General features: G+C 43.0%; 1 protein-coding gene across 36 annotated transcripts in view; it reads left to right on the top strand.

Moving 5' to 3' along the window:
• Nucleotides 1-26,095, top strand: part of Kcnma1 (potassium calcium-activated channel subfamily M alpha 1) — a 710,028-nt gene that overhangs the window by 636,080 nt on the left and 47,853 nt on the right. For all 36 annotated transcript variants that reach the window (XM_021202810.2, XM_021202821.2, XM_021202818.2 and 33 more), the window contains one exon: nt 1,764-1,956. In XM_021202810.2, coding sequence (XP_021058469.1) covers nt 1,764-1,956 — 193 coding nt within the window. The remainder of the gene's footprint in view (nt 1-1,763; nt 1,957-26,095) is intronic.

Raw genomic sequence — 26,095 nt, 5'->3', positions numbered from 1 at the left:
CACAATTACTGCTGACTTTCCTACAAGGTGAAAATTAAAAGAACGTGGACATCGACAGCTGATGTTTATACACTAGCAATGTGATACAAAGAGTTCGTCACACTTACATTCGTACCAAGCCAACATAGAAGATGCTGTCGTTTTTCTTTTTTTTTTTTTTTTTTTTTTTTTTTTTTCTTCTCCCAGGATCCCACTCCAGTGCCTGGATCACCCTACGGCCCCAAATGCCCTTTCTCTGTGGCTCAACTTTACAGCAATGTTTAGGAGCCCTAGAATAGAGTCATGACTTCCACTGAGTCATAAAGAGGAGCTAAAGGGCTCCATAGTTATCCAGATCTATTTTTCCAAACCTCATCTAGTGATGGGGGCAAGGGGAGATGTATATATACAGCAGCTTGTGAACACTTGGCCACTACAGGCTGAGGCTGAAGGTAACTTGTGTATCCATACACACAAGGGGAAACTTGAATCCATACAGAAGATCAGGGATGCTTTTGTCTGCATGAGACCCCCAAAATAATGTTGTGTGGCTGCTGGGGGGGCTCTGACATGGCATGGCCCTGTGTGCAAGAGTGCTCATCCAGTCCATCAAATCTACCTTACACCCCATCATTAACCTTGCATCTACAGAGGTTTTTCTACTGTCTCACATTGTTATAGGATTTTTTAAAAACTCTGTTTACTGGCTTATTTATTTTTAATTGCACCGGTAATATACAAATCTGTTCTTGTTATAAAATATTCAAACAATATCAGAGTATGTAAAGTCAAAAGCAAACTTTCCACTCCATCCTTTCCTCTCCCAGAGGTAATTACTGTTATTAGTTTAGTGTATAGTTTTTCCCGAGTTTTCTTTTTGAATTTACATATATTTATAAATATATAATTTTTACTTCAAGTAGCTTCATTTATTCCAAATAAATGAAGTTATACTTCTTAAATGGTTCAAGATACTCACATTCCCACCACTTACTAATCCCTTTACCTTGGAGTTTATTCCAAACTCAGTAAGTTCACGGAAGGCTAGCTCGGGCTGTGCCTATAGTACATTTCCTCTATTGTATACATGTCCCAAAATTTAACTACTCTCATGTTGTTAGATCATTGTGTCCTTTCCTTGGCATTTTCTTCTTACTAAACATTATGCAATAAAATTTTATGGCCCAAAGCTTGCCCCTTTGCCTCACCCCTGTACAAAATGCACACAAATTCCACTGGCTCCCTCAGCCTCCCGATTAAACAGAGCCATGAGCCCCCACCTCCTCACTTGGATTTCCCCATGGCTGCTTTGGAAATTCTAGTTGGATACGCTGTCTGTTGCCAGAGACAGAAGTGACCTGCTATTAAATAAACAGGCATTTGAAACCCACCTCCTCCTTATGTTCTGAAAGGCAGAGGTTGCCACAGGACAGTTACTTAAATCAAGACAATTTCCAGGCAGGAGGAAGACGTAGACCCTGGCATTATTCGTCTCGGGTTTGTTAGTAATAGCTTGATTGAGTATTGAGAACTGGCCTGAAATGCTGCCATCAGCACCAACTACCCTTTAGATTAGCGGGCAGCCCTTATTCCCTGAAATGTAGTTAGGCCAGCTTAATGTCAAGACATAAAAAAGATACTTGTTAAATAATGTCCCAAAGCTCCTGCTCAATCTTTAATTTGTTTTTATTTTTTCTCCTTCCCTCTTCTCTCTCTCTCTCTCTCTCTCTCTCTTTCCCTCTCCCTGTCCCTCTCCCTCTCTCTCCCCCCACCCCATGCCAAAGGGTACGCCATTAAGTCGAGCTGATTTAAGGGCTGTCAACATCAACCTCTGTGACATGTGCGTTATCCTGTCAGCCAATCAGAATAATATTGATGATACTTCGCTTCAGGACAAGGAATGCATCTTGGCGTCACTCAACATCAAATCTATGCAGTTTGATGACAGCATCGGGGTCTTGCAGGCTAATTCCCAAGGTAAGGACAGCCTATAATACTTCTCTGCTGTGCCTATGGGGGACAGGGGCTGGCAAGAGGGATATCCTTCACTCAGTAATTCAAAGAGGCTCACATCGGCCTGTCTGGCAATGAAACCTGTGGTTGCCACAATGGCTTACAGAGGAGCATCTGTTCTTCCTGCCATCTGGAGATACAGACCTGAAACCTGATGTATGTCTCCCTCCCCCAGCTTGTTGACTTTTGAGGCAATAGAAGCGTCTTTAAATGCCTGCCCTCTCTGCCTTTTCAAACAATGGGCTTTATGACCAGGGTCACTGTCTAAGAGCCAGAGCAATGTATAAATGTCATCTGTACAATTTTCTTCTCCTTCACTCAGAGTATTTTTCTATGGAGCTAAAAGGGGAATGTTAAGATTTGCTCTGGCTAGTGTCACATCCAAGACTCAACTTACCTAAGGATGGAGATCTCTAATGGTACAGACACTTGAAGTTGTATAGCAAGGAGTGATGCTTGCTGGACTGGAAGGCACAGAGGCCTGAAATGGCACATAGCTGCCTTCTCTCTTGGCCTCAGTTTTCCCTGTCATTTGCTCGGAGATGCTGGACAGGTGGTTATGAGTGACGCTGTCATCTTGTAGTCTCAGGGAAGTGACACAGCAAGTAACCCCATAATGAATGACCTTGGAAATCAGGATAGAGAAGGATAGGAGAAGAACTATTTTCTTCTGAGTGACAGCTCTATGTGGGTCATGCAAGGCTTACTGGATGGGAGTGATTGCTCGTTGAATTGGGGGCCTCACTCCCATCATTCCAAGGAGCAAAGGCCACGAGGCCTGTCGGTGGCAGGAAGCTCCTCACTGGTAGCTCGATGTGCAGGAGCTTCTGGAAGCTCGACTGGATCATGGGGCTCAGACCTTGATGCTCTGCTGTCGTTGAACAACCTAGCACTATCACCCATGCCTAGATTCTGCTCAGCATTGCCAGAAAACCAAAAGGCCATAGTACCTGAAAACCCCTCTGCCGCAGGTTCTCTTCCTTGCACTGGCCCTGGTAGAGAGCTAGCAGGGAGTGGGGCGAGTGGGACTGGGTGGAGAGGGGACAGGTACCCTGTGGTAGGATTGGGGTAGTGAAAGCAAAGGAGAGGCCTAAATGCTTCCCAGTAGACCCAGGAGCCACTGTGCGGTTCGAAGCCACTCTCAGGTGAGTGTCAGCCTTGCTGCTGTGGACCAGGAGAAGAGGCAGAGCCATTCTTGGGGTTCCCAGCAGCTTTAGGCTCTTGCTGACTTGTGCTTCTCCAACCTTTCCGAGAGTTGCATCAGTCGGTAATACTTACCGAGTCATGTCCAGCTTCCATTTTTCTGACATAACCCTGCCTCAGGCCTAACTTTGGCCTCTCCATCCCATCATACCCCCTGATGGTCCAAACTATAAAGATTGGTGCAGCCACGGAAGACGAGAACAATGTGCCAAAACCCTAAGAGACACCCTGAGTTCTGCCAGGCTGTACATACAGGAAACAGAACTTGTCTCCTGCCCAGCTTGCCCAGAGAGCACTGGGGAGAAAGAATGTGGAAAGACAGTGAGCTGACCTTCCAGGGTTTGGATGCGGCTAGCTGGTACGTGTTATCTTCCTCTAAGTCTCTGCTCTTTAATTTGTCTTCCCCACTCTCACCCTGATGTGAGCATCACCTGGGGCAGCTTGTTGGAAATACATCTTCCCGTGGCCTACCTTATACTACCTGTCAGATGTGCATTCTAATGAGATCCCTGGGTGACTGGTACAGGCTGTTGTAAAGCAGTGCATTGAACATGCTGATCAACTCTTTCAGACATGCCTCCAGTCCTGGGGAGGGAAGAGCAAAGGGGTGGGAAAGATTTGGAAGGAGCAGTTCTCCCCCTTGGTTAGAGACACAGAGAACAGGAGAGGACAGGAAGTGCTCCCTTTCTCTGGCCGATCTGTGTCCTCCCGATATAATCAGGACTTCACTGTCTGCAGACATGTAATAATACGCCACCGCATACACATGTATACTTGAAATAGGCATGTGTCATTTTCTTTCTCACCCTGTCTTCTCCTATCCTGTCAGTGGCCTGCATATCATTCTCTGGTCCCACTCTGGTATTCCAATGACAATGGTCCAGTGGTGGTTCACAGCACCAAGAATGGGCTCTTCTCCACCACTCACCTCTAGAGCCCATACAGTGTGCACTTCTTTAGGTTCTAGCCACTGGATAGAGAGGGGAGTTGAAGGTCTCCGCTGTCCCCCCACCTCTAAGATCTCTTTGAGTAGCTGGGGTACCCAGTGGCCTTGGGTCCTTGCTTCTCCATCCAGGTATGTGGAAGGTCCACACTCCAAGGGAGCGGTTGGAGTCACAAGCAGTAGAGGCACCGCATTGTTCTTTGCATTTTGGACAACATATCATAAGCGCCCCAAATCTAAACCATAGAGGTTTCTCACACCTGCCCACCAGTTTCATCTTGATAAACCACATGGTCCTTGACAGAAACCTCACAACCACCTTTCCCTATGCACAAGCCGCCTTTTGATTCTTCCCGAACCCAGCTGGCTCCAGAAATGTGGACTGAGGACAGCTGGTCTGCTCTGTGGTGGAGTGCTCATGTGACCATGTGGGAAGCTGTTTTAATATGCTGCAGTTGACCAGGATAAGGGCCCGTTAGCACTGAGAAGTCCAGCCACCATGAGAAGAAGGATTTGCGTCTGTTTCTATGCCCTTGCCAGGGCATGCTATTGGGACTCCTCTCTTTTTCCCTTTGCTTCTCTTCTTTAGTGTCACTTTTCTAGCCCACATGGTGTCAGAACCGACCCAGCCTAGGGATTCCGGACCAGAGACTTTCTGAAAGGAAAGGAGATGTCATGGCTGCTTGTCAAAAACAATTACAGCAGAAGGTGGCGTGTTCCATGTGGGCCGGTATATCCGATGTGACATTTGGGTCTATGAGATGCAGTTTTAATATACAGCAGGCAAAACCGCACTGACAGTCGCATAAAGCAGGTGAAGCTGCTTCTTGCTGGTCAGCAAACATCAGCTCCGAGCCACTTTACAGCTCTTTACCAGCGACTAAGTGCCTTTATTTGCAGAGTGCCTGTCATTTCCCTTCGGCTGGAGAGCTGGTGTATTATTTAGCACGCATTTATCTAGGGAAAACACTTCCATTTAAATCAGCTGGTACACTAGTGCCTCTTTGCCAGCCCATTTCCCTGTGGTGCTAAAAGATGAGAAGGAAGTCTGATCTCGCGAAGAGTCAGGATTCATTCCCAGAGGGCCTCTGGGATCAGCACCTAAAATGAGAGATGTGGTGGAGTTGCTCTCTTTTTGTTGTTTTGTTATTTTAAACATAAAAATGTGAAATGAGCATCTTGCACCTTATTTTCTCCCCCAGTCAAGGCTTCTCTTAGGGGAAAGAAAGGAACACAGGCGAGTCCCCCATGCTCTAGCCACTCTAAAGGACAGCAGTGACGTGGATTCAGTCTCTCCACAGCAGCAAGGGACTCAGGGAGTGGGGGACAATGACAATACAGAGAAAAGAGGGCTGGGTTAGCAGAAGAGGGACCCAGAGAGGGGCCTGATTTCATCTATTCACACAACTTTGTAAGTCCCCCTAATAGAGACGACAGCTGGGCATGTCAGTGCACGTGGCTAGTGAGCCCTTGAGATAGACCTGGTGTCAATGCAATGGAGGAACTGAATTTTCCCTTTTCTTAACTTTTAATAAAGTTACACTTCAGTAGCATTGGGTGCTCTTTCATTGCTAGGACAAGGTATCTGACAGGAAGCAAGTGAAAAAAAGAACGGATTGTTCTGGCGCATAGTTCCCGGGGAGATATTCTATTGTGGTCCGGAAGGCATGGCGGCAGGACTGCGGCAGGAATATCCTATTCTTCTGCAGGTGCTATGTGACCACTTGGTCACATAGTTCAGAAGCAGAGTGAACACAAAGTGTGATCGAGGCAATCAAGCTATAAAATGTCAAGGTCTGTCCCCCAGTGATTTCTCCCCAGCAAGGCTAATGGTTCCACAGCCTTCTCAAGCACTGTCACCATCATAATTTCACTCCCAAGTCATGAGAAATAGTCCTCCACAACTAGCAGCTGTATAACTGAACATCTCACTGTGGGGAGATAACTTTTTTTTGACTCACTAAGAGTTTTGATTTGGGGATATTGTCCAAGATTTGTCAGACCAGGGCAAGAATAAATCTGTCTTTGAAAAATACAGCTTGACCCTAGCTAAAGGTGGGAGGTGATACAGGCATGAGTGGTAGCAAAGCGTTCTGGGGAAATGGGTTGGTGCTCCCTGTGCAGCCTTGTGGTGTCAGAGTGAAGCAGGGCAGACATGGAGGTGGATTTGAGGCATAGGAGAGATGGTTGCTGAAGACAGTGGCTGAAAACAGAGAATGGGTTCAGAGCTGGGTTTTGAGATTGGCTACTAGATGATGACCTTGCAACTTAAGGAAGAAGACAGGACCAAGGAGGAGATGAGAATTGGGGAAGAAGGCAAAGAATTTAGTCCTGATCACTTTGCACCCATGAGGACCACAAGGAACCATGAAGATGGCCTGCACAGCCTGCAGCGTTAATTCTTTAGTGCTGACGTGCAGAGCAGAAGGTGCCTCAGCTTTGGGTGGAGGCTGATATGAAGCAAAAGACTCCATTCTGTGAAAGGAAGCAGATGTTCTTTCGCTTGTACTGGGGTCATATCCCAGTCGACTTATCCAAGTTGAAATAGCATGCCACAGGCCACCATGGAAATTGCTCCCCTGGTAAAAGAAACAGTCGCAGCAGAAACCTGATGGCCTGAGTTTGATCCAGAATCTACTTAGAAAGCTGGGTGCAGTGGTACATGTCCATGATCCCAACACTCCTATGGCAACACAAGAGGCAGAGATGGGAGAAGCAGCTAGAAGCTCATGGGCCAGCTAGCCTGCAGTATCCTCTTGCCATAGATTGATGGTCCTTTTTTCTTTGCATATTTTGGATCATACTAGCTTTCTCTGGACTTGAAAAAACTCAAGAGGAGGAAAAAGTGGCAAGGGGTGGTATTGCCCAAAGGTTTCACTTGCCAACCTAGCTTCTATCTCTATCTCTAAGTAATAAGTACGGGGGATATTAGTTACCCAGCACAGAGCTTTGGAGGTAACACAGCTAAGATCCAACATTGCCTTGATGCATGTCCCAAAGCTAGCAGGATCTTGTCCTTGAGGCAAGTTGATGTGGGAGAAAGGAACAAACAAAGGAATTGTGGGAAAAGGACAGCCAGAATGAGGGATACCTGAATGAGCCATTTACCAGTGGTTATGATGAGCTGATTAAAAGGCCTGTTGCATCTTGTGTTTCTTTGCACAAAGACCAGGACCAACAGTTAATAATAAAAAGACTAGGTTTTCCCTCTAACATAAGGAAGTCATTCCCAGGAAACATCAGGATCTGCAGAGATTGGGAGCATTCTACCATTGTGTACTAAAGGAAAGTTACTGACCACCATGGTCTCTGTGATGAGAGGCAGATTGAATGGGATGAGCCCAGTGGTCCTTTTTTAACTGAGCGTCCCTGGAATGTTCTTGGTTTTTATTACACAGAGTTCTGCATTTTATAGGTTCTGTAGCCTTGCTCCGGAGGGAGAGCTGTGGTGTTTGGCAGAACTGGGGTCATGGGTCTCTTAGTGGAAGTGTTCACATCCTTCCTGAACCATGCTGGCTTTGTGTAAGGACGCAGTGTGGCCAGTGCCGGGTGAGCACCTACACATCTGGTGTTTCCATTAGAGTGACAGACCACCCCATTCCCAACTCCCATGTCACTCTTCAACATCTGCCCTTCCCACTTTGTGCTCTCCTCCTCCTCCTCTGAGCCTGGCTTCTTGCACACGCAGACTACGGACACACCTAAGCACGTTTCTTCCCACCCAGCTTCACTCCCTGAAATCAGAGAAGCATTTTTTCAGCTGCTCCTGTATAGCATTTCATTACTTCAATATTCTCTCTCAATTCTAAAATGGCAGTGGGGGAAGCACCATTTCTCTTTATGCCTACTGAACGAAGAAAGCACAGCACTAAAATATTTTCCTTCCGTTGTAACTGAAATGGCTGTTGGCTTCCATCCCAAAAACCAGAAAGACAATTCTACTTAACTGTTTAGAGATTTATACATACCACACTGGAGTAGCCTCTAGGTAGTAACTTTAGATACCCAGCCCAATAATTTTCTTTTATTGGCTTGTGATTTAGATCCTATTTGGAATCCTCCATAATAAGAGTAGTACATTTCATTAAAAAAGCTTACTAAACAATAAAAGAAAGTCTGGCTTAGGGCTCTGAGAGGGTCTCAAGTACAGAGAGGGGCCTGCGCTGTTACCTTTCTTCTGCAGACTTCACAAGATGAATCTCAGCCCACTAGTGCCGGTGAGTTTGGTGAAGCAGCAGTTGCAGTTATTCTGTAAACGCCTTCGGGTGAGGAAAGCTTTTCCTACCTGGCATATTTTGTCACATGAAAGAACCTCTTAGGGCCACCATTTTCTGTTCTGGTGACACATTCGAGAAACAAGGATTGACAAGAGCCATTGCAACATGAGACTGAGGAGGTCAGAATACTTTCTGACCCATACTGAGTGCCTTCCAAACATAGGGGCGGGGTTGGGGGAGAGAAAGACAGACAGACAGACAGACAGAGAGAGAGAGAGAGAGAGAGAGAGAGAGAGAGAGAGAGAGACAGAGAGAGATGGAGATGCACATGCAGGTATATGCATAGGGGCATGTGTGTGGAGATCCGAGGTGGACATCAGTTATGTTTCTGGATTGTCCTTCCTCTCTGATTTTGAACCATGGTCTCTCGGTGGACCCGGAGCTCACTCCTGGGATTGTTTGTTTGTTGTTTCTCTGCTTGCCAGTTTTTAACGTGTGTGCTGTGGGTGTTCATGCCGTGGGTGTTCATGCCGTGGGTGTTCATGCTGTGCTTTCAGTTTGTTACCAATGGAACCTTCTCTCCCACTCCCACGGCTTTTCTCTGGGAGGTGAAAATGGATAAATGAAGTAAAAAAAAAAAATACAGGAAGAATCATCCTTTCCTTCCAGCTGCATGCAGAGTAGTTGACCTCCCCATGCAGACCTATAACCAGCCTGGGGCAACACAGACAAAGGGAATCTTGGTTTTGGAGGCAGAAAGCAGATGTGGCATAGTGTCTGGAATGGACTCAACTCATCACATAAACATCAGACTCTCACCTGTTAGGTGACTCCTCCCAATGTGTGTGCCTCAGTCATGTCCCTTTTAAAAATTGTAATGTCTTTCTAGCTTACCCAGGTGAGTGAGCCATGACCCCTACTTTCACATACAGTGTTATATAATCTTCCTGGAAACCTGTTGAGGCAGAGATTACACTCTTCATTTTAAGGAGGAGAAAACAAGGCTCAGAAAAGTAAGCATCGATTCCAACATCTGAGTTAGTCAAGAACACATGGAGTGTATCCCCGGGCAGTCTGATTGTAAAGAAGGTATTTTTCCAACCACACCAACCTGCTCCAAGTAAGACAAGGGTTAACTGTGCTCTGATGAGAAAGTGCCTTGACTCTGTGTATCTACTTTTAGGGGTTATCCTTGGGGGGTGAACATTCCAGAGAAGAAAGTACCCCCAAAAGCCTGCCTTGCCCCTAAATTACCTTTATGCCCAAAGGGCTGAAGTTTGTCTTGAAGTGTCTTTTTTGTCTCAATGAGTCTTTTGTGGGGTAGGGGGTCCCTGGCAATGAGAATCACTGGGAATCCTTAAAGTTGAGTCTTTTGCTCCAACCAACAACTATGCAGAGAACAGAGTGGGAGGAAATATATAACATTATGCTGAGTCTTTCTTCATGAACAATAGATTTGTCTGAGATTTTTTCCCTATTACTATAGATTGGATGAGCTGTGAAGTTGACTTAATAAAGTGATTGCCATTCAAACATGAAGGCCTGAGTCTGATTCCCGACCTAGGGGAAATAGATATGGCAGAATACATTTACACTTCCAGTGCTAGAAGGTAGAGAAAAGTGGGTCCCTGAGGTTCACTGGCAGGCTATCCAACCCACCCTAGTCCATGAGCCTAAAGTCAACTAATAGACCCTGCTCAATAAACAAGGTAGATGATACTTGAAGAAAGACACCAAAGGTTGATCTCTGGCCTCTTTATTCATGCCCATACACACCTGCACACATGCATGCCCCCTTCACCAACCATGAACACATGTATGAATACACATATACACTCAATGTGGACTGACTACTGAAATGTAAGAAAAAGTATAGAACATTTGAGGCTTGACTTTTGTTTTCTTCTGTAGAGAAATGTTTGAAACTATTTCTGTTTCCCAGAAGAGAAGGTTCAGTAGGAAGCATCAGGTTAAAATGAACACAAGCTTCTATTCTCCAAAGCCCTCATGAATGGTCCAGATAAATGGTTGTATGGAATCCACACAAAGTTATATAGTCAGAGAAGACAGTGGAAGCCTATCATGCCATAGATTCTATCTCTGTCCTGCCCCCTTTCTTTCTCTTATGTTCCCCCATGTCTTTCTCTCTCTCTTCCTCCTCTCTCTTCATCCCTCTCTCCTCTTGTCATTGTTTCCCCTTTCTCTCCCTCCCTCTCTTCTCCCTGTCAATGAAGTTTTGGGTAAGGGAGGACTGTGGCTCCGCCAACAGTTCCTCTTCTGAGCATCAGTTTCCCTTACATTTGTTGTTTTCCCTTACACTTGAGATTAACCGTTCCTGTCATCAGGAATCTAATGGGATCTCTACAGACAGAAGTGACAGAGACACGCACAATAAGCTGTGTGGCATCATGTGGATGCACATAGTTAATGATATAGAGTTTGGGACATTCCAGAGCACCCTGTAAAGTTCCTAATTCGAGCCATTTGTAACTTCCATTTGTAACTTCCTGAGACCTGATTTAATCCACATGCTGGAAATAACACGTGTGCCTCAAGCTAGCAAAAGAGCCTTGCCAACCTCCAAAGCATTTTTGCCTCTACCTATCCTTTGTTTTCAGCTGACACTCACGTGAAGTCCCAAACCATCACTTCTTTCCTATGTGACCCTACAAAGAAGACATCTAATTTACAAGTGACTTAAGTTTGGAGATTTTTTTTTTTTTTAAAAAGCTCTTAAAGGTATCTGTGAGCCTTAAATGCTTCAATAATTTTATGGAATGTTCTAGAGACTTCCCCTCCATTTGTAGAGCAGTATAGTTATCTCTAGCCATCTTGTTACAGGTATCCTGTCAAGATGTTCTAGGAGGGATTTTAAGGCCATGCAGATGTGTGGTGATAGGTCACAAGATTGCTTTGTGTTGCAATCAGTTTTCATCATGGCATGTATTAGCTATTTTTGGACGAATAACTTGGGTTCAAATCTATCTCTGCCACTGAGGAGGCCCAGACAGACACATCAATATCTCCAGGTCTCGTTTTTCTCATTCTCGCTGCCTTTGGATCAAGTTGCTCTCAGAATGCAAACAATGTCTGAGCCTTTCCGTTATCCTCACGTTACCTTTAAGTAAATCAGAAAAGACTTTCTCTTCTGCCAAGCTCCCTCACTTCTATCTGTTGGATTGACTCAGGTCAGGCTTTCATTTTTGAATTGTCCTTGCTTCTTATTTATTTGGGCTATTGACTGCTGGCTAGATATCTAATTTTCCTCACTTGGTGCAGTACTTTTTCATTGGCTTGATGGTTTCCCTTGCTAAATGAACACTTTTTCGTGTAAAATAATTCCACTTACTTATTCTTGCTTTTGTTACCAGGGGCTTGGTGTTTTATTTAAAACTAACGAAGTGCTGAACTCCACCTTGAAGAGGTGTCTCCCTATCTTTTCTTCTAGGAGTTCCTGCTAGAGGTCCCATACCCAAGTCTTTAAACAGCTCCAGGTCCATATTTGTGTGGAGTATAGGGAAATGGTCCAATTTTATTCTTTGATAATTGTTAATTCAGTTTTCATCACGTGTTTATTGAAGAGACTGTCTTGTTCCCATGAGGTGTTCTTGGTGCCCTGTTTATAGATTAGACAATCATGAATAGGTAGATTTTGTTTGTGATTGAAACCATTGGTATTCAACCGTAGTTGCACAATGCGGTCACCTCAAGGATCTGTAAGAAATCTTGAGATGCTCTGCTGTATCCCAGGACAATTTAATCAGTCATCAGGGGTACTATGCATCCTCCAATGACCCCAACACACAGCAGAGTGAGAGGCATTCGTTCATCCCCTTCCTTTCCCACAGTCACTGTTTTCAATTCTCCTATCAGAATTGATGAGCCATGGAAGCTTCCTCTCACAGATCTGGCAGTCTTGTGAGAATGGTGGCTGGGAAGTTTGGATGGCATGTAACAGAACTCATTAAAATGCAGTTATAATGAGATCTAAACTTTGATTCACAAACTTCCTCATGGTTCCCGGTCCACCCTACACATCCTGATCAAAGAGAGCAAAAGAAAGCAACCAGGGGAATTGCCACTTGGGAGACCCACACAGATGGGCACGAGCAGTTCCTCGCATACCTGATGGGCATAGGAATGGGAAGAATTCTAAAAATTAGTCAGAGTGCATGACTGAAAGCAAGCAAGAAGGGTAAATGATGAGAGCTTCATGGCTGAGGTCTCGCACTTAAACCTACTTTTTAAATAGGTCTCTGGGTGGTTCTAAATTCATGGTGACTTTCTTTTTATTGTGATTATGGGAGGGCTATTCTGCACTGCGGAAGGAAGATATTACTATCACAAGAGTGTTTCTCATCTATTTATTTGCATTTAGGATATTGAGGAATTAAAGGGGGAAAAACAACTCTTTGCAAGGAGCATTAATTATATGCCATGCAAGGAAGCAATTGTATCTATGTTATGAAATATTAAATCAAAATGCCTCCCATTCTCACATGTCCCAGAGATAAATACAGCAGTATTTTGAGGCCCCTCTTGGAGCTGTTTTGCCTGCAAATTTATTGTTTTGTCTCTATTTTCAGAAAGCCCTGTTTTCTGTGAAGTATAGCACTCTAGGTAGTTTTTAAGGCACAAACTCCTCTAGAGTCGTCTACACTGGTAACAACTCTTATGTAGATGGTACACAAGGGATGGGGTTGATCGTCTCCTTTAAGATGACAAATGGGCAGAGAGGGTTATTGTCTTTGATTGCAAGCCTTACATCATCTGTATGTAGGAATAAGAGGGCTATACTTTATCTTTAGCCATTTTATAAATATTTAAGTCTTTATAGTTGCCTAAAGATATTAAAGCATATTTTACAGTAGTCGGAGTATAAATATTATATATAGCACAAGATACCAAAGTCGTTTAATGAATTCATAATTTTCAGTTCACATTTATTGGAATGTGTTTTATGTTCCAAAAAAAAAAATCCCATTTAAAAAATAAGATATCATTCTGCTCTCTGACAACATACCCAGCATTGGCCAGCATTTGGGGTGGGGCATCGGCCACACCATGCGGAGGCTTCCCCTTAGGAAACTGGAAGGCAGGAAGGCGGCAGGCCCAAGGAAATATTTCCTCAATCGCTTAGCTTAAAAAATATTCATCCAATATTCTTTGAGCAAACACCTTTGACTTATATAGCATCTCAGCAAGCAAAAGGAGGAAAAATACTTTTTTAAAGAAGGTATTCTGATGTAGTCCAGGCTGACTTTAAACTATCTTGAACCTCCTGCCTCCTCCACCTAGCGCACTGAGAGTTATCATACTTGGTGGAAAGAGAAAACTTTTCCATAAACATTCTCCAGTTTTCGTGGGTTCCCTTGGAAGACCCGAGGAGGGAAGCTTGAAGATGAAGTCTGAAATTATTCTATCCTCCCCTCCCCTAACTCCCTTTGTAAACCAGGAGAAGGCTTCAGGGCACAGTGGTGACTCAGAGTCTAGTTTTGGACAAAGGCTTCCCAAATGCATTCTGAATAATCATCTCTAATTTAGAGAGTTCTTGGTGGGTTGTGTTTCCTTTGGCTTGGGGGTTTCTGTTTCTTGGTGAATTGTTTGTCTTCTACCCCTTTCAGTCGTGCAAAGGAGTGGCATACAGTGTATGACTACATCTCTTTTCAATTTTCCAGCGAAATATAAAGACTTTCCTCTTTAATATTTTACAAAGTTTCTCCAGCTCCCAGCGGGAGTCCATGCTGGGTAATGTTTGCTAATTACCAACAACAAAACTAGACATACAAGGCTGGTAAATTACCTGACCCTTTCCATTTTAATGAGACAACAAGGATTTCACCAAGTGATGTTGTTTCGCTGGTTAATGGTGTCAGCAATGTTGTAATTGTGGGTTGAGACACATTAGCTGAACAGCCACATGTAGAAAGGGTTTTCTCTCAACAAGCCCTTTGGAGACTAACGCCATATTATCATTAAGTCTTTGTCGTTTGCATGCTGCTAATCACTTACTTTATTATCCCTCGTATCCATTGTCTTTCTTTAATTGCTCTTTAAATTAAAATTAAAAATAGTTTGAAAGCCCTCAATGGCTAGAATAGCATCTTGATTATGAAGATAACTTCAGGAACTTCAGGGTCTGGTGATGTATGACCAGGATTAGGAGAGTCTTACAGCCTGTGTGCTGCCGTGCTTGAAGGCCTCAGGGGCCTGATTGGGGCAGTTTCTCTTTCTTTAGCCTGTACTGTTTGTTTAATAAATGGTTATTTATGGCCCTTTTGGCCATTAGAGAAACTTCTAAAGAAGAAGTACACTCTTTTCATAAGTCTGGGCATTGAGCAAAGGGATAAAACTGAATGGGAAAGAAGAGGCTGGGCAGGAGAGTTTGAGAAAGCATCCAAGGAGACCCAGTTCCCATTCTAGTCTAGTCTGTGGGTACATGCTTTTTACCACTTGGGTTCCTGAAAGGGACTTACACCTCAGAGCTGAGAGGGCCTTTGGGGTCATTCCCAGAGATGAAGGAACCCAGGCAATTACGACTGTCACAAATCTAACCTCATGGCAGCAGATGAAGACACTTTGTTAGTGGAATGAATCCAGGACTCTTTGAGGGAGAGGGGACCATGCCTGACGGCTACTTCTAAGAGATACTACGGTTCTGTGCCTAGGTCTGTAATTTGCCAGCTGCTTGGTTGACACGGTACAATGTGTGTCCCTTGGGAGTATGTATGTCAGTATGTTTGTTGATAGACTCCTAAATACGACTTAAAAACAAACAAACAAACAAACAAACTCCAGTGAGATATCATTGCTGACTATTGAGCGACCAAAACCAAGACTTAAAAACATGCCAGTGTATTGTATAACATGCCACTCATACTCGGGAGATTTGGAGTATTGCCTTTGCCTCTTTTTTTTTTTTAATGTTTTTTTTTATTTGATATTTTCTTTATTTACATTTCAAATGCTATCCTGAAAGTTCCCCATACTCTTCCCCCCCCGCTCCCCTGCCCACCCACTCCCACTTCTTGGCCCTGGCATTCCCCTGTGCTGGGTCATATAAAGTTTGCAAGACCAAGGGGCCTCTCTTCCCAATGATGGCCGATTAGGCCATCTTCTGCTACATATGCAGCTAGAGACACGAGCTCAGGGGGTACTGGTTAGTTCATATTGTTGTTCCACCTACAGGATTGCATCCCCCTTCAGCTCCTTGGGTACTTTATTTAGCTCCTCCATTGGGGGCCCTGTACTCCATCCAATAGCTGACTGTGAGCATCTACTTCTGTGTTTGCCAGGCACCAGCGTAGTCTCACAAGAGGCTGCTATATCAGGGTCCCTTCAGCAGAATCTTGCTGGCATGTGCATTAGTATCTGGGTTTGGTGGCTGATGATGGGATAGATCCCCGGATGCGGTAGTCTCTGGATAGTCCATCCCTGCTTGTGGACGTTGTACATCGTGGTGCGGAGCCTAGTGCGCACCACGATGTACAACGTCCACAAGATCCACATGATGGTCTTCCTTCTTGGTTTTCTTGTGTTTTGCAAAATGTATCTTGAGTATTCTAAGTTTCTGGGCTAATATCCACTTATCAGTGAGTGCTTTTGCCTCTTTTTAAAGATGGGGAAATCAAGAATAGTCTATGTGTTGAATGCCCATATGGGCTCGTTGAGAGTTATAGGTTGACCTTGGATTAAAATCCATGCCTTTGGTTTTCCCTGTCAGATCAATAGCCAATTGTTGATGAATATCAAGTAGTTAAGAATAATAAGCAGTTAAAAGAGGCTTGAGAAATAGCTTGGTCAATCAAGTACTTTCATGCAAGCAGAAGGACCTGAGTTCAATCCCAAGAACCACATAAGGAAGCCAACCATGGAAGTTAGTGTTTGTAATGCTCGAACTGCAGAATTAGAAACAGTGGGTCCCTGGGGCTTGCTGCTTGGCCAGCCTAGCTTAATTAGTGAACTCTAGGTCAGTGAGAGACCATGCATCAAAGAAAACAAGGTAGATGGCATCTGGAAGGAAGATAATTGGGATTGACCTATAGCCTACATATATCCATGCATGCTTGAACATGTGCATATAAACACAATTACAGAACACACACACACACACACAAAGTTAGTATACTTAAAAGTACTTGCTATAGCATTAAAAGTTGGCTTGTGGGGCTGGAGAGATGGCTCAGTGGTTAAGAGCACTGACAGCTCTTTCAGAGGTCCTTGAATTCAATTCCCAGCAACCACATGGTGGCTCACAACCATCTGTAATGGGATCTGATGCCCTCTTCTGGTGTGTCTGAAGACAGGTATAGTGTACTCATATACACTAAATATATAAATAATTCTTTAAAAAAAAGAACCCAGATCATTCATATATATATATATATATATATATATATATATATATATATATAGTCACCAACCCATTTACAGTCTTCATAGCATATTACTACTATTTCAGTTACAGATGATGAAATTGAGACACAAAAATTAAATTGCCCTGGACCCCCAAACTAGAAACTGAAAGAGGCAAAGCTCAATAATCAGTCTGTCATAGCTCATTTCTGATTGTAGGTTGTAGTCAAAGAATAGTTAATGCTCATACCTTACGTGCAAGGGCCACATCCTGGAATGGACTCTCAGGATTAAACTAGCACTATTCATATCCTCTTGTGATAATTACTATGTGCATGAAGGCACACCCTTGCTCTTTCTAGATCCAAAGTGTTAACTATACATTTATCCTTCAATAAAACCATATATACCGAACATCTTTTAGCCCTTAAAAGAAAAAGAAAATTAAATACTTTCATTTAAAGGTCTGTTAAAGGCTTGGCACCTTAGTATCTTTCTTGGCCTACACACCCTTTCTCTAGGGCAGTAGTTCTCAATCTTCCTAATGCTATGACCCTTTAATATACTTCCTCCTATTCTGGTGATCCCCTCCCCAAACATATAATTATTGTGTTGCTGTTTCATAACTGCAATTTTGCTACTGTTATGAGTTCTAATGTAAATATCTGACCTGCAGGATGACCTTAGGTGACACCTATGAAAGGGTCATTGGACCCTCAAAGCGGGTCTCAACCCACAGGTTGAGAACTGCTGCTCCAGGACCCTTCAGGGATACCTGGAGGAGGGTTATCAGTGACAGGATTCTGTTCTTCCAAGTTGTGTGGCCCATCCTTCTGTCACCTGGTAAACCAGTCCTCTACAGCTACTTAACTGTCTTTGAATTTAAGATGCAGTTGGTTGTTTGAGTTGCCTTGTGTGGTTTTGCTTGGCTATTGGTTCATGCTAAATAAAACAACTGTGGCCCATTTGGCATTTGGTAGTTTTAAATGCAAAAGGACATTTGAACTGCAAGACAAATGCTGGGACACAAAGCCTTCAGCCCTGAGAACACAAGGGGACTGTTTATAATGAAAAGGTGGTTGCATTTCCAGTCAATCTATCACTTTAATGAGCTCTTTGTAGTTCTTAGATTAATGTTCACAAAACGGGGCGAAAAAAAAAATGATGTAATGGAAACAAAATGCTATGTAATCTTGGCAGCAGGCAGGGGCGGATTTCTATGTGTTTTATTAGCACCCACGTCACATTACCCTCTTGCAAATGTATATGTCCGCATGTTCCCTGACATAGCAACCCTCCAGTTTACTGGAAATGTAATCTGTCATGAAAGATGAGACCTTATGTTGGTAGCCAGACATCCTTTGTCCCATTATAGTGGCAGTAGGAGGAAGAGCTACCCAGAGCAGGAATGGAGAATAGCTAATACTAGTGAAAAGTCCAGAGCAGGAATGGAGAATAGCTAATACTAGTGAAAAGTCAGGCTTGGTCTCTGCCATATTGAAATGAGGTGTCCACTAGGTAGATGACAAACAAGAGGAGCCAGGGCGAGATGTTTAACCTTGTACAAGCATTAGCATGTAGCAAGTACTGTATAATAACAATCCATGTACTTTAAATAAGTCCAGGAAAGGGCATGATAGAATTCAGAAGACAGCTATGTGCAGCAACTCAATGTGTGGGCAGAATACCTCAAAGGCTCCCCCAAGGAAGAGGCTGAAAAGCTGGTTGGAAATGGAAGGGAGGAGACAAGTTTGAAGTGGGTGGGAGCAGGGCCAAGACTCAGGACATTCCACTCCTCCCTGGGAAGCAGCCTTGGCTTGCCCTTACTGCAATAGTGTACATTGCACTATGGAAGCTTTTCATGGGCTTCCTGCCACCAAAGAGGACTGGGCATGAGCATCCCATGGCCTCTGCTCTGACAGTCAATGGCTCCTATAAAATAGTGGGGTGTTGAACAGCAGTGGCCTGGGATCCTGGAATCTTCTCAGCTCTTGTTTCACCCCAAGCCTCCTGACTCTTGGAGACATGGTCTGGCCAGTTTCTTCTTGAAGCTTCAGCCTCTCAGAATGAACTTGTGAATCCCACAGAGCAACAGTTGCAGTGTCAGCAAAGCTACACTCAGCCCAGAAAGACCACACACACACAAGGCTTTAAGACTGCCGCGTTCTTTCTGACTTTGGTTAACTTATAATTTTAAAATCATCTCTAATTACCTGGATGAAGTGTGCACCCTTTAAAACATTCAAGGGAGCTCATATAAGTAAAATTTGGGAAGACATAGTGAGCTTACACATTTTCTATGCATATTTGTATGTGTGAGTTTATAGGTTTGTATGTGTGCATGTACACCTATGTGTGCATACATATGGAAGCCAGAGAGCAACTTTGAGCTTCCTCAGGCACTGTCCATTGTTACATTTATTTGTTTGTTTGTTTGTTTGTTTGTTTAGAGATAAAGTTTCTTGCTGGCCTGGACTCTCCAAGAAGGCTAAGCTAAACTGGTTTGTAAGCCCTGGAGATCTGCACAACCCCAGCTCTGATTTTTTAAATGTGTGTCATCATGCCCAAGTGTTTTACACAAGTTCTGGGGATTCAAATCAATTCCTCTTGTTTCCAAGTCAAGCACCTTCCTGACTGAGCCATGCCCCTAGCCAAGGATCCTAATTTCACTGCTCAAACATAAAAAATCTGACATATTGTTGTTTCCATAGATAAAAGTACTTCTTAACCTTCAAAAATAGATCATACACTATTTTTTAATGCCCTCAAGTGTTTTTCCATAGCATATTTATTAGGTGAATCCTTAACACAATTGATTTGCTAAAGCGTGACATGCATGCTGCTTCCAGTTTAGTGTTATTCATGGACTGTTAAGAAAAAAAACCCCACAATACCATGTAATTAATAGAAGGGAACAGTTGCTGCACGCATATTTTTTTTCAAAGCAAAATAGTTTGGAATAAAGAGCAGGTAAAATGTTAAATCCCCTGATTCATACTGTGTTGTAAAGTTTCAAAACAAATGAGAAGGAAGTAAAAAAAAATATTCAGTAGATAAACAGTAGGCAATGCTCGAATATGACACCATGTTCAAATAATGAAGTCACCCGACTGAGTAGACATTAGGCTTTTCTCCAAATCTGTGGTTCTAGTTGCGTTTGAGTAGTGTCTTAATTCAACCTATTTCCATCCCTCTCCCCGTTGTCTTCCCTTTTGCCCTCTTTCCTTCCTTCCTCCCTCCCTCCCTCCCTCCCTCCCTCCCTTCCTTCCTTCCTTCCTTCCTTCCTTCCTTCCTTCCTTCCTTCCTTCCTTCCTTCCTTCCATGGCCCTTTCTAAAGCAAGTATTAGCACATACATTCTTTAACAAGAAAGACTTCTAAGGGGTTACTCTTGACAGTACATTTGTTTTCCATGTGTGAGATTTCCCTGACTGCTGAATGAATTTCACAAAAAATATCAGGCCAACCGCTTTAGACAAGGCTCATTTGATTGGTTGGTTTCATTGCCTGTGCTTTGAATCAGGTCCCAGATGCAAAGTGGAAAAAGATAAGGCATTTTATGCACAAGGTAGCATCAGCTCCCCCAACGTGCCAATGAAATACAGTCTCTAAGAACATCACACCACAAAATATCAGTGTGACTTACTGCAAAGAATTAGGACAGGGGTACTAACCCATGTCATGTCACTGGTCACTCATAAGCATGTGGGAAACTGATTGAAGAAGAAGTCATATGCTTTGCTAGAACAATCTATAACATGAGCTGGAAAGATGACTCAGTTGGGAGTATTTTCCCTTCTTTCAGAAGACCGGAGTCTGTTCCTAGCTCACAAGTGCCTGTAATTCCAGCTCTAGGAGATCTGATAGTCTCTTTGACTTCTGCAGGCACCTGTATACAGATGGCTCACATAGACAGATACACATACACATAATTAATAATACACTTTTAAAAAAGAATAATCAGTGACATATAAACCACTCCGTGGGTATTTTCCCTAGTAATTGCACTCATTGGGGCCTTTGGGTATAATAGAAATCTAACTGAAAATGCTAAAATAGTCACATGTCAGAGCTTGGTTTAATTTTTTATTTTTTCACCACCTGATTAATTTTCCTTGTCTCATTCCCCCCAGGGTAGACTACTGAATGCTAGTGAATATTGCAACCCCAGTTTATAGTCCTCTGGCTGTGTTGTGTGTGTGTGTGTGTGTGTGTGTGTGTTTGTAGAGATGGTTTTGTGAGACCTAAGTCATCACATCACCCAGCAGTGACTCTCTTCTAGTCGTTGTATGCTAGATACAAGATTTCTTGGAATTCTCTAGGCAACCACTTCAGACACAGAAAATGAGACTCAGCAGAGACAGTATTGGGTCCAGGATCACAAATCCAGCTACTGGCCAACCTATGAGGCAGTGGGTACCTGTTACCATCTGCTCTCTTCAGCTCCTTTCTCATACAAGGATCCCTCTATATAGAAGTTGTTCATGATGTGGAGATATCGAGATGGGCAAGTTTGTCCTCCCTCTGGATCGTATAAAACAGGAATCATCCAGATCTATGAGTTTATAAGACTAACAAGAGGGTCCCTTGGTATTCTGTTCCCATCATCAAAGGCCTATGGCTCTTCAGCTTATGGTCATTCTACCTTCCCTACGAACCTCTGGTAGAAGATGGTAAAGGTACTGAAGGCAGGCCTGCAGTGCTAGGTCTGTGGCTAAGTTGCTTGTCATGCACACATGAGGGTTAGAGTTCAGATTCCCAGCTTGCACATAGTATGTGGCCCACCTGTAATCACGGTGCTTAGGGCAAAGGGGGGCAATCTTCCAGGCAAACTGGCTAGGCAAAGTAGTCACATTATCAGAATGAGTTTGCTCCAGATTCATGGAGAGACCTTGCCTTCATAAGTTCATAAAGAGAAACTGAGGAAGGCACCTAGCATCAACCTCCGACTGCCACAGTCGGACGCACACAAAGGAATGTGCATCCCTACACACATGAGTAACACACAGGCACACAATACATATATGTACATGCATACAGGCACATTCACACACACATGCACATATACACATGGATAATTATGTATTATGTGTATGCCTGCAAACAAAAAAGTGCTCAGTTGGAGTCCCCTTTGGGCAATGTCAGAACAACTTGTTACCCCAGTAGATGATCTCTTTTTAACTTTTTTAAATTGCATAAATCCCTGCCACCAGGTTCCAGCATTAGAATCCAGAGTCCAACTTGTAGAAAGTCTATTAGTCTATTGCGAGGTTAATGTAAGGTTTTTCTCTTGGACCGGATTTTTCTGGTTGCTTTTCCCCACAATCTCTTTCCCAAACCAACCCTACAGGCATGGGTTATTTCTGCCCATCCGAGTTAGAAAGCATTCATGCCTCTCCACCACAGAGTTTTCTTTACTTGGGCTGCTGATAAATTTGTTGGTGTACACACTGTAGAAATGACTGCTGTGGCTATTACTGTAGTTGCTCAGGGGAGCTATTCAGATGCCTCATTTATTGGAGCTTAATAGATTAAAAGTCTAAATTGAGTCTCATGATATAAGCCTAATCAAGTTCTAATCTGCATAATTTTCCCATAAGCAGCAATGGGAAATTTGGATAATTGATGTTTCAGCAGCCGCCAATCATGTGCTAAATAGCACTGTTGCATTTACTTATCAAAATATTTTTATTGATCCTTACTTCATCTGACATTTGGTTTGGGGATTTTTTTTTTTCCTTGCTGGCATTAACAGGAAATCTAATTCATCTCCTAGATGATGTAACATGAGATGTTTCTCTTGATTTTTAACATGTCTTTATAGATCATTTTTAACGGTGATCTTTCCTTTTACAACTTCATATTGAATACCTGTCTCAGCAAACCTCGATGACTGGGCCTAATTTATTTCCCTAGTTTAACGTAGCATATGGATTTCTAACCATCATTTATATGCACACAATAAAAGATAATTTGGCTCACCCTTTGAGCCAATTCCTTTATGTTAAACCCATGGGGGAGTGGGAAGCACTTACCTTCGCTTCTCCATCTATTCTAGGGGAGGTGATTGATAAGAATTTCCATCTCCCTCTCTCCCTGGGAAGGCTTGGGGATTTAACTAGGGAAGATTTAGAAAGTACTTTGTGTTTCCCCCATGGAAAAGTACTGTAATAAAGTATTTATTATACACACTGAGCTGCGCAGGCGGCTCTACCAAAGCAGGTTAAGTCTGACTGCAATGGCTCCCAGTCATTGTATGCTATTGTTTAAAAGTGAAAACAATTTAAAAAAAAAAAAAAAGATAGGCTGACTCGTCCCTCAAAATTGCCTTCCAGGGGTTGGTAGAGGGGACTGGGATGGAGGGAGAGTTGGGGTGATGTCTTCACACAGCTAGGGCATGGAGCACACGGTTGGATTAGTTGTGAATGCTTGGACTCTTAAGTCCAGCTATCTGGCTGTGGCTCCCAGAACTGTCACTTTCCACTGGGGAAACTCCAGCAGCTTCTCCGTGCTTCTCAGTAGCATTTTCTCTTTCTAAAAGTGATAGTGTTAACTGGTCTCTCCACTCCGACAGCTGTGATGAGGACTAAATGAGGTGGCCATGAAAGTTCCTTTGGCATAGTCTGGTGCACAGTGAGAAGAAAGAGGTGGCTTAGAGGAGCCAGCCCTGGAAACTCAGTGTGTTTCTGAGATCTGCTAGAGAGGTGGGATGCCCTTGGGCACACCGCCTACCCTCTCTACAGGCCGTGGTGATAAAACAGTGTTTGCTTAGGGAGGCCTTGAGACCTAGACTATGAGAACATAATTTCTCCTTCCCCTGCAGTGTGATCTTGGTCTCTTTCCATCAGTCTCAGTTACCTTAATCAGTTTGGCTCTATAGCATCCTTCCATTTGCTTTGAGCCCGTACGTGTGTGACACGGAGCCTCCACCCCTTTTCAGCACATTTAGCCTGCATTGCCCCACAGAGCTCTTTTCTCGTCTTCTAGTTTGGCTGTGTCATAGGTAGTTGGTCACTTAGATGCAGCAGAAACCAACATGCATGTATAAAACAGGAATCAGAAACTTTTCTCTTTTTTTTTGCATCCTTATGCTCAGTCCCTTCTCTACTTCTTTTTTTTTTTAACTCAAGGGAAACTTTATAAGTTTTAGAGATTATAATTTAATTATAACATTTCTCCCTTGCCTTTCCACCCTCCAAGCCCTCCTGTGTATATACACTTCCTCCACTTGCCTTCAAATGCATGGCCTTTCAAAAAAAATAGTGTTATTGTATGCATATGCATGTATATGTATGCATACATATGCATATGCGCACATTCCTAAATGTAGCCTCACTTGTCCAGCCTATGAAACAACCGACATCCAGAGAAGAAGGTCGACTGCGGGGGCCGACCCAGCTCAGTTTAGTACAGTGGGGATGATTTCACTGGAACACAGATGCCACAAAGAAGCACAGAATGATGATAACAGTTTCAGGAGTGCCAAGAAGCAAATGACTTGCAGCTATTTAAGGGGACCAGAAATCGGATCTAGAGAAGAGAAGGTTCTAGTAAGAGCCAACACTTGCTCTTTGGAATTAAGAATGTTTCCTATGTGAACGCTGGCCACCAGTTTCCTATAATCCTGAAGAAAACTCTAGCCTTCCTAGTGTCCATATTCCTTCCTGAGAAACTTCTAGCTGTATTATTATTATTATTATTATTATTAATCATCATCATCACTATTGCAGAAATGATCTATTTATAACCAAAACATCTGCTGTGATTCTTGACTTCTCATTCATTTTCTAAGACATTTTCTTTGTGAAAATTCTTTTTTAGAAAATCTATCAAAAAAAAAAAAATCAAAATCTATCAGTTCTTTACCCAGCAGAAAGGGCCTTGATGGGTGCTGGACCTCTCTACCAGTATTTGTTGAGTACCTTCTATAATACAGTCTTTGGTAGACAGCATTTCTGAGTGTATGCTTCAGCCTAGCTATGGCACATTTCACTGTAGCCTCACAGATTCCCTGTGTAAGGATGCTTCTAGTTTTTAGATGAAGAATCAGAGACTTGGAGAGAATACTGGTCACTCTGGTCACTATGTACAGGGCTAACACAAGTCATATATACCATCCTCTCTAAGTCTTAGGGGGCATTGTGGGAGAGGGGACAGAAAGAATGGGAAAGCCTGAAAATAAGAAAGGCTGTGAACTAACGTCTTTGCAAAACAAGGCCATTGCAGTCCCAGATTCATGACAGGGGCAGATGCCTGTGCTGAGTCTATATAAGAATGGACCAATCAACTGTCAGGCATGGATGGAGGAAGGGCTGGGTCACTCTGTTTTCCATGAGTTTTGATGTAAAACAAGTGTTTTTCTGAATGTTCTATTAGACACATTCTAGAGATTTTTGTAGAACAAGCATATGAATATGAGTTTAGTTCCTGAAATAGTGGTTATTCTATGAATTACTTCCACAAATCTTGTTCTGAGCACTAAGTACAACTATCTGCATTCATGATTCACTCTGTTTTTCATGAGTTTTGTGTGTAAAACAAGTGTGGGACTCTACCTCAATAATAAATTACTTCTGGTTGATCCAATGAGCAGAGCAAACATAGCCTTAGTCATGTAACCCCTGATAATCCAAACAAGCTCCAATGGACAGTCCTAATCCAAGAGTCATGCAGGTGGCCCTGATTAAACTAAATTGGTCAGAAAATAAAATTGAAAGTCATGAATCCTAGAATGGGATGAAGAAGCATCAGAGGGAGATAAGAAATGGTACTGGGGAAAGTAATGAAATTTGCATGCATGAAATGGAATAACCAGATAACAAAATAACTCAGTAAAAATGTTTTTCAAAGTTTAACAGACTCTGGAGAAAGAAAATAACAGAATTTGGACCTGTAACTTCCAAGTTACAGTTTCAATTCTATTTTCTTAACTAGTCTCATTTGTTTGTTTGTTTGTTTGTTTGTTTATACAAGTCAAGCCTATTATACATAGGCTGAAAGTTCAATTAAGCAGGCCTAATATACTTCCTACTGCCCATGAAATGTTATTGTCCAGCCTGAGATAGTGCCAGTTAAGGTGGTGGTTGCTTGATGCTAAGTGAAGAGCAGAAATGATACCAGTCACAGCTGTCACTGGGATTCAGGACAGGGGACTTCCCTGGAAGGAGGGGAGGTAGTCTGGGGAAAGGATTTCTAATTCCATGGAGAACTGTGTTAACATATTAAAGCAAAAACTTAGGCAAGTCACAAATTCAAGCTAGAAGATTTTCTAACTAAGGTTTCTTACTCTCGATCTCTAACACTGACATTCTTAGTACTTTCTTTTGGCAAAATAAAGGGCTGTCTCCCATGTTGGAACATTTCCTAGTTTTTCCGATCTCTGGCTAA

The sequence above is a fragment of the Mus pahari genome, chromosome 8 (genome assembly GCF_900095145.1).
Source record: "Mus pahari chromosome 8, PAHARI_EIJ_v1.1, whole genome shotgun sequence".
NCBI classification, from domain to species: domain Eukaryota; kingdom Metazoa; phylum Chordata; class Mammalia; order Rodentia; family Muridae; genus Mus; species Mus pahari.
Note: the sequence above shows the minus strand (reverse complement) of the source record. Positions and strands in the feature narration are given on the sequence as shown.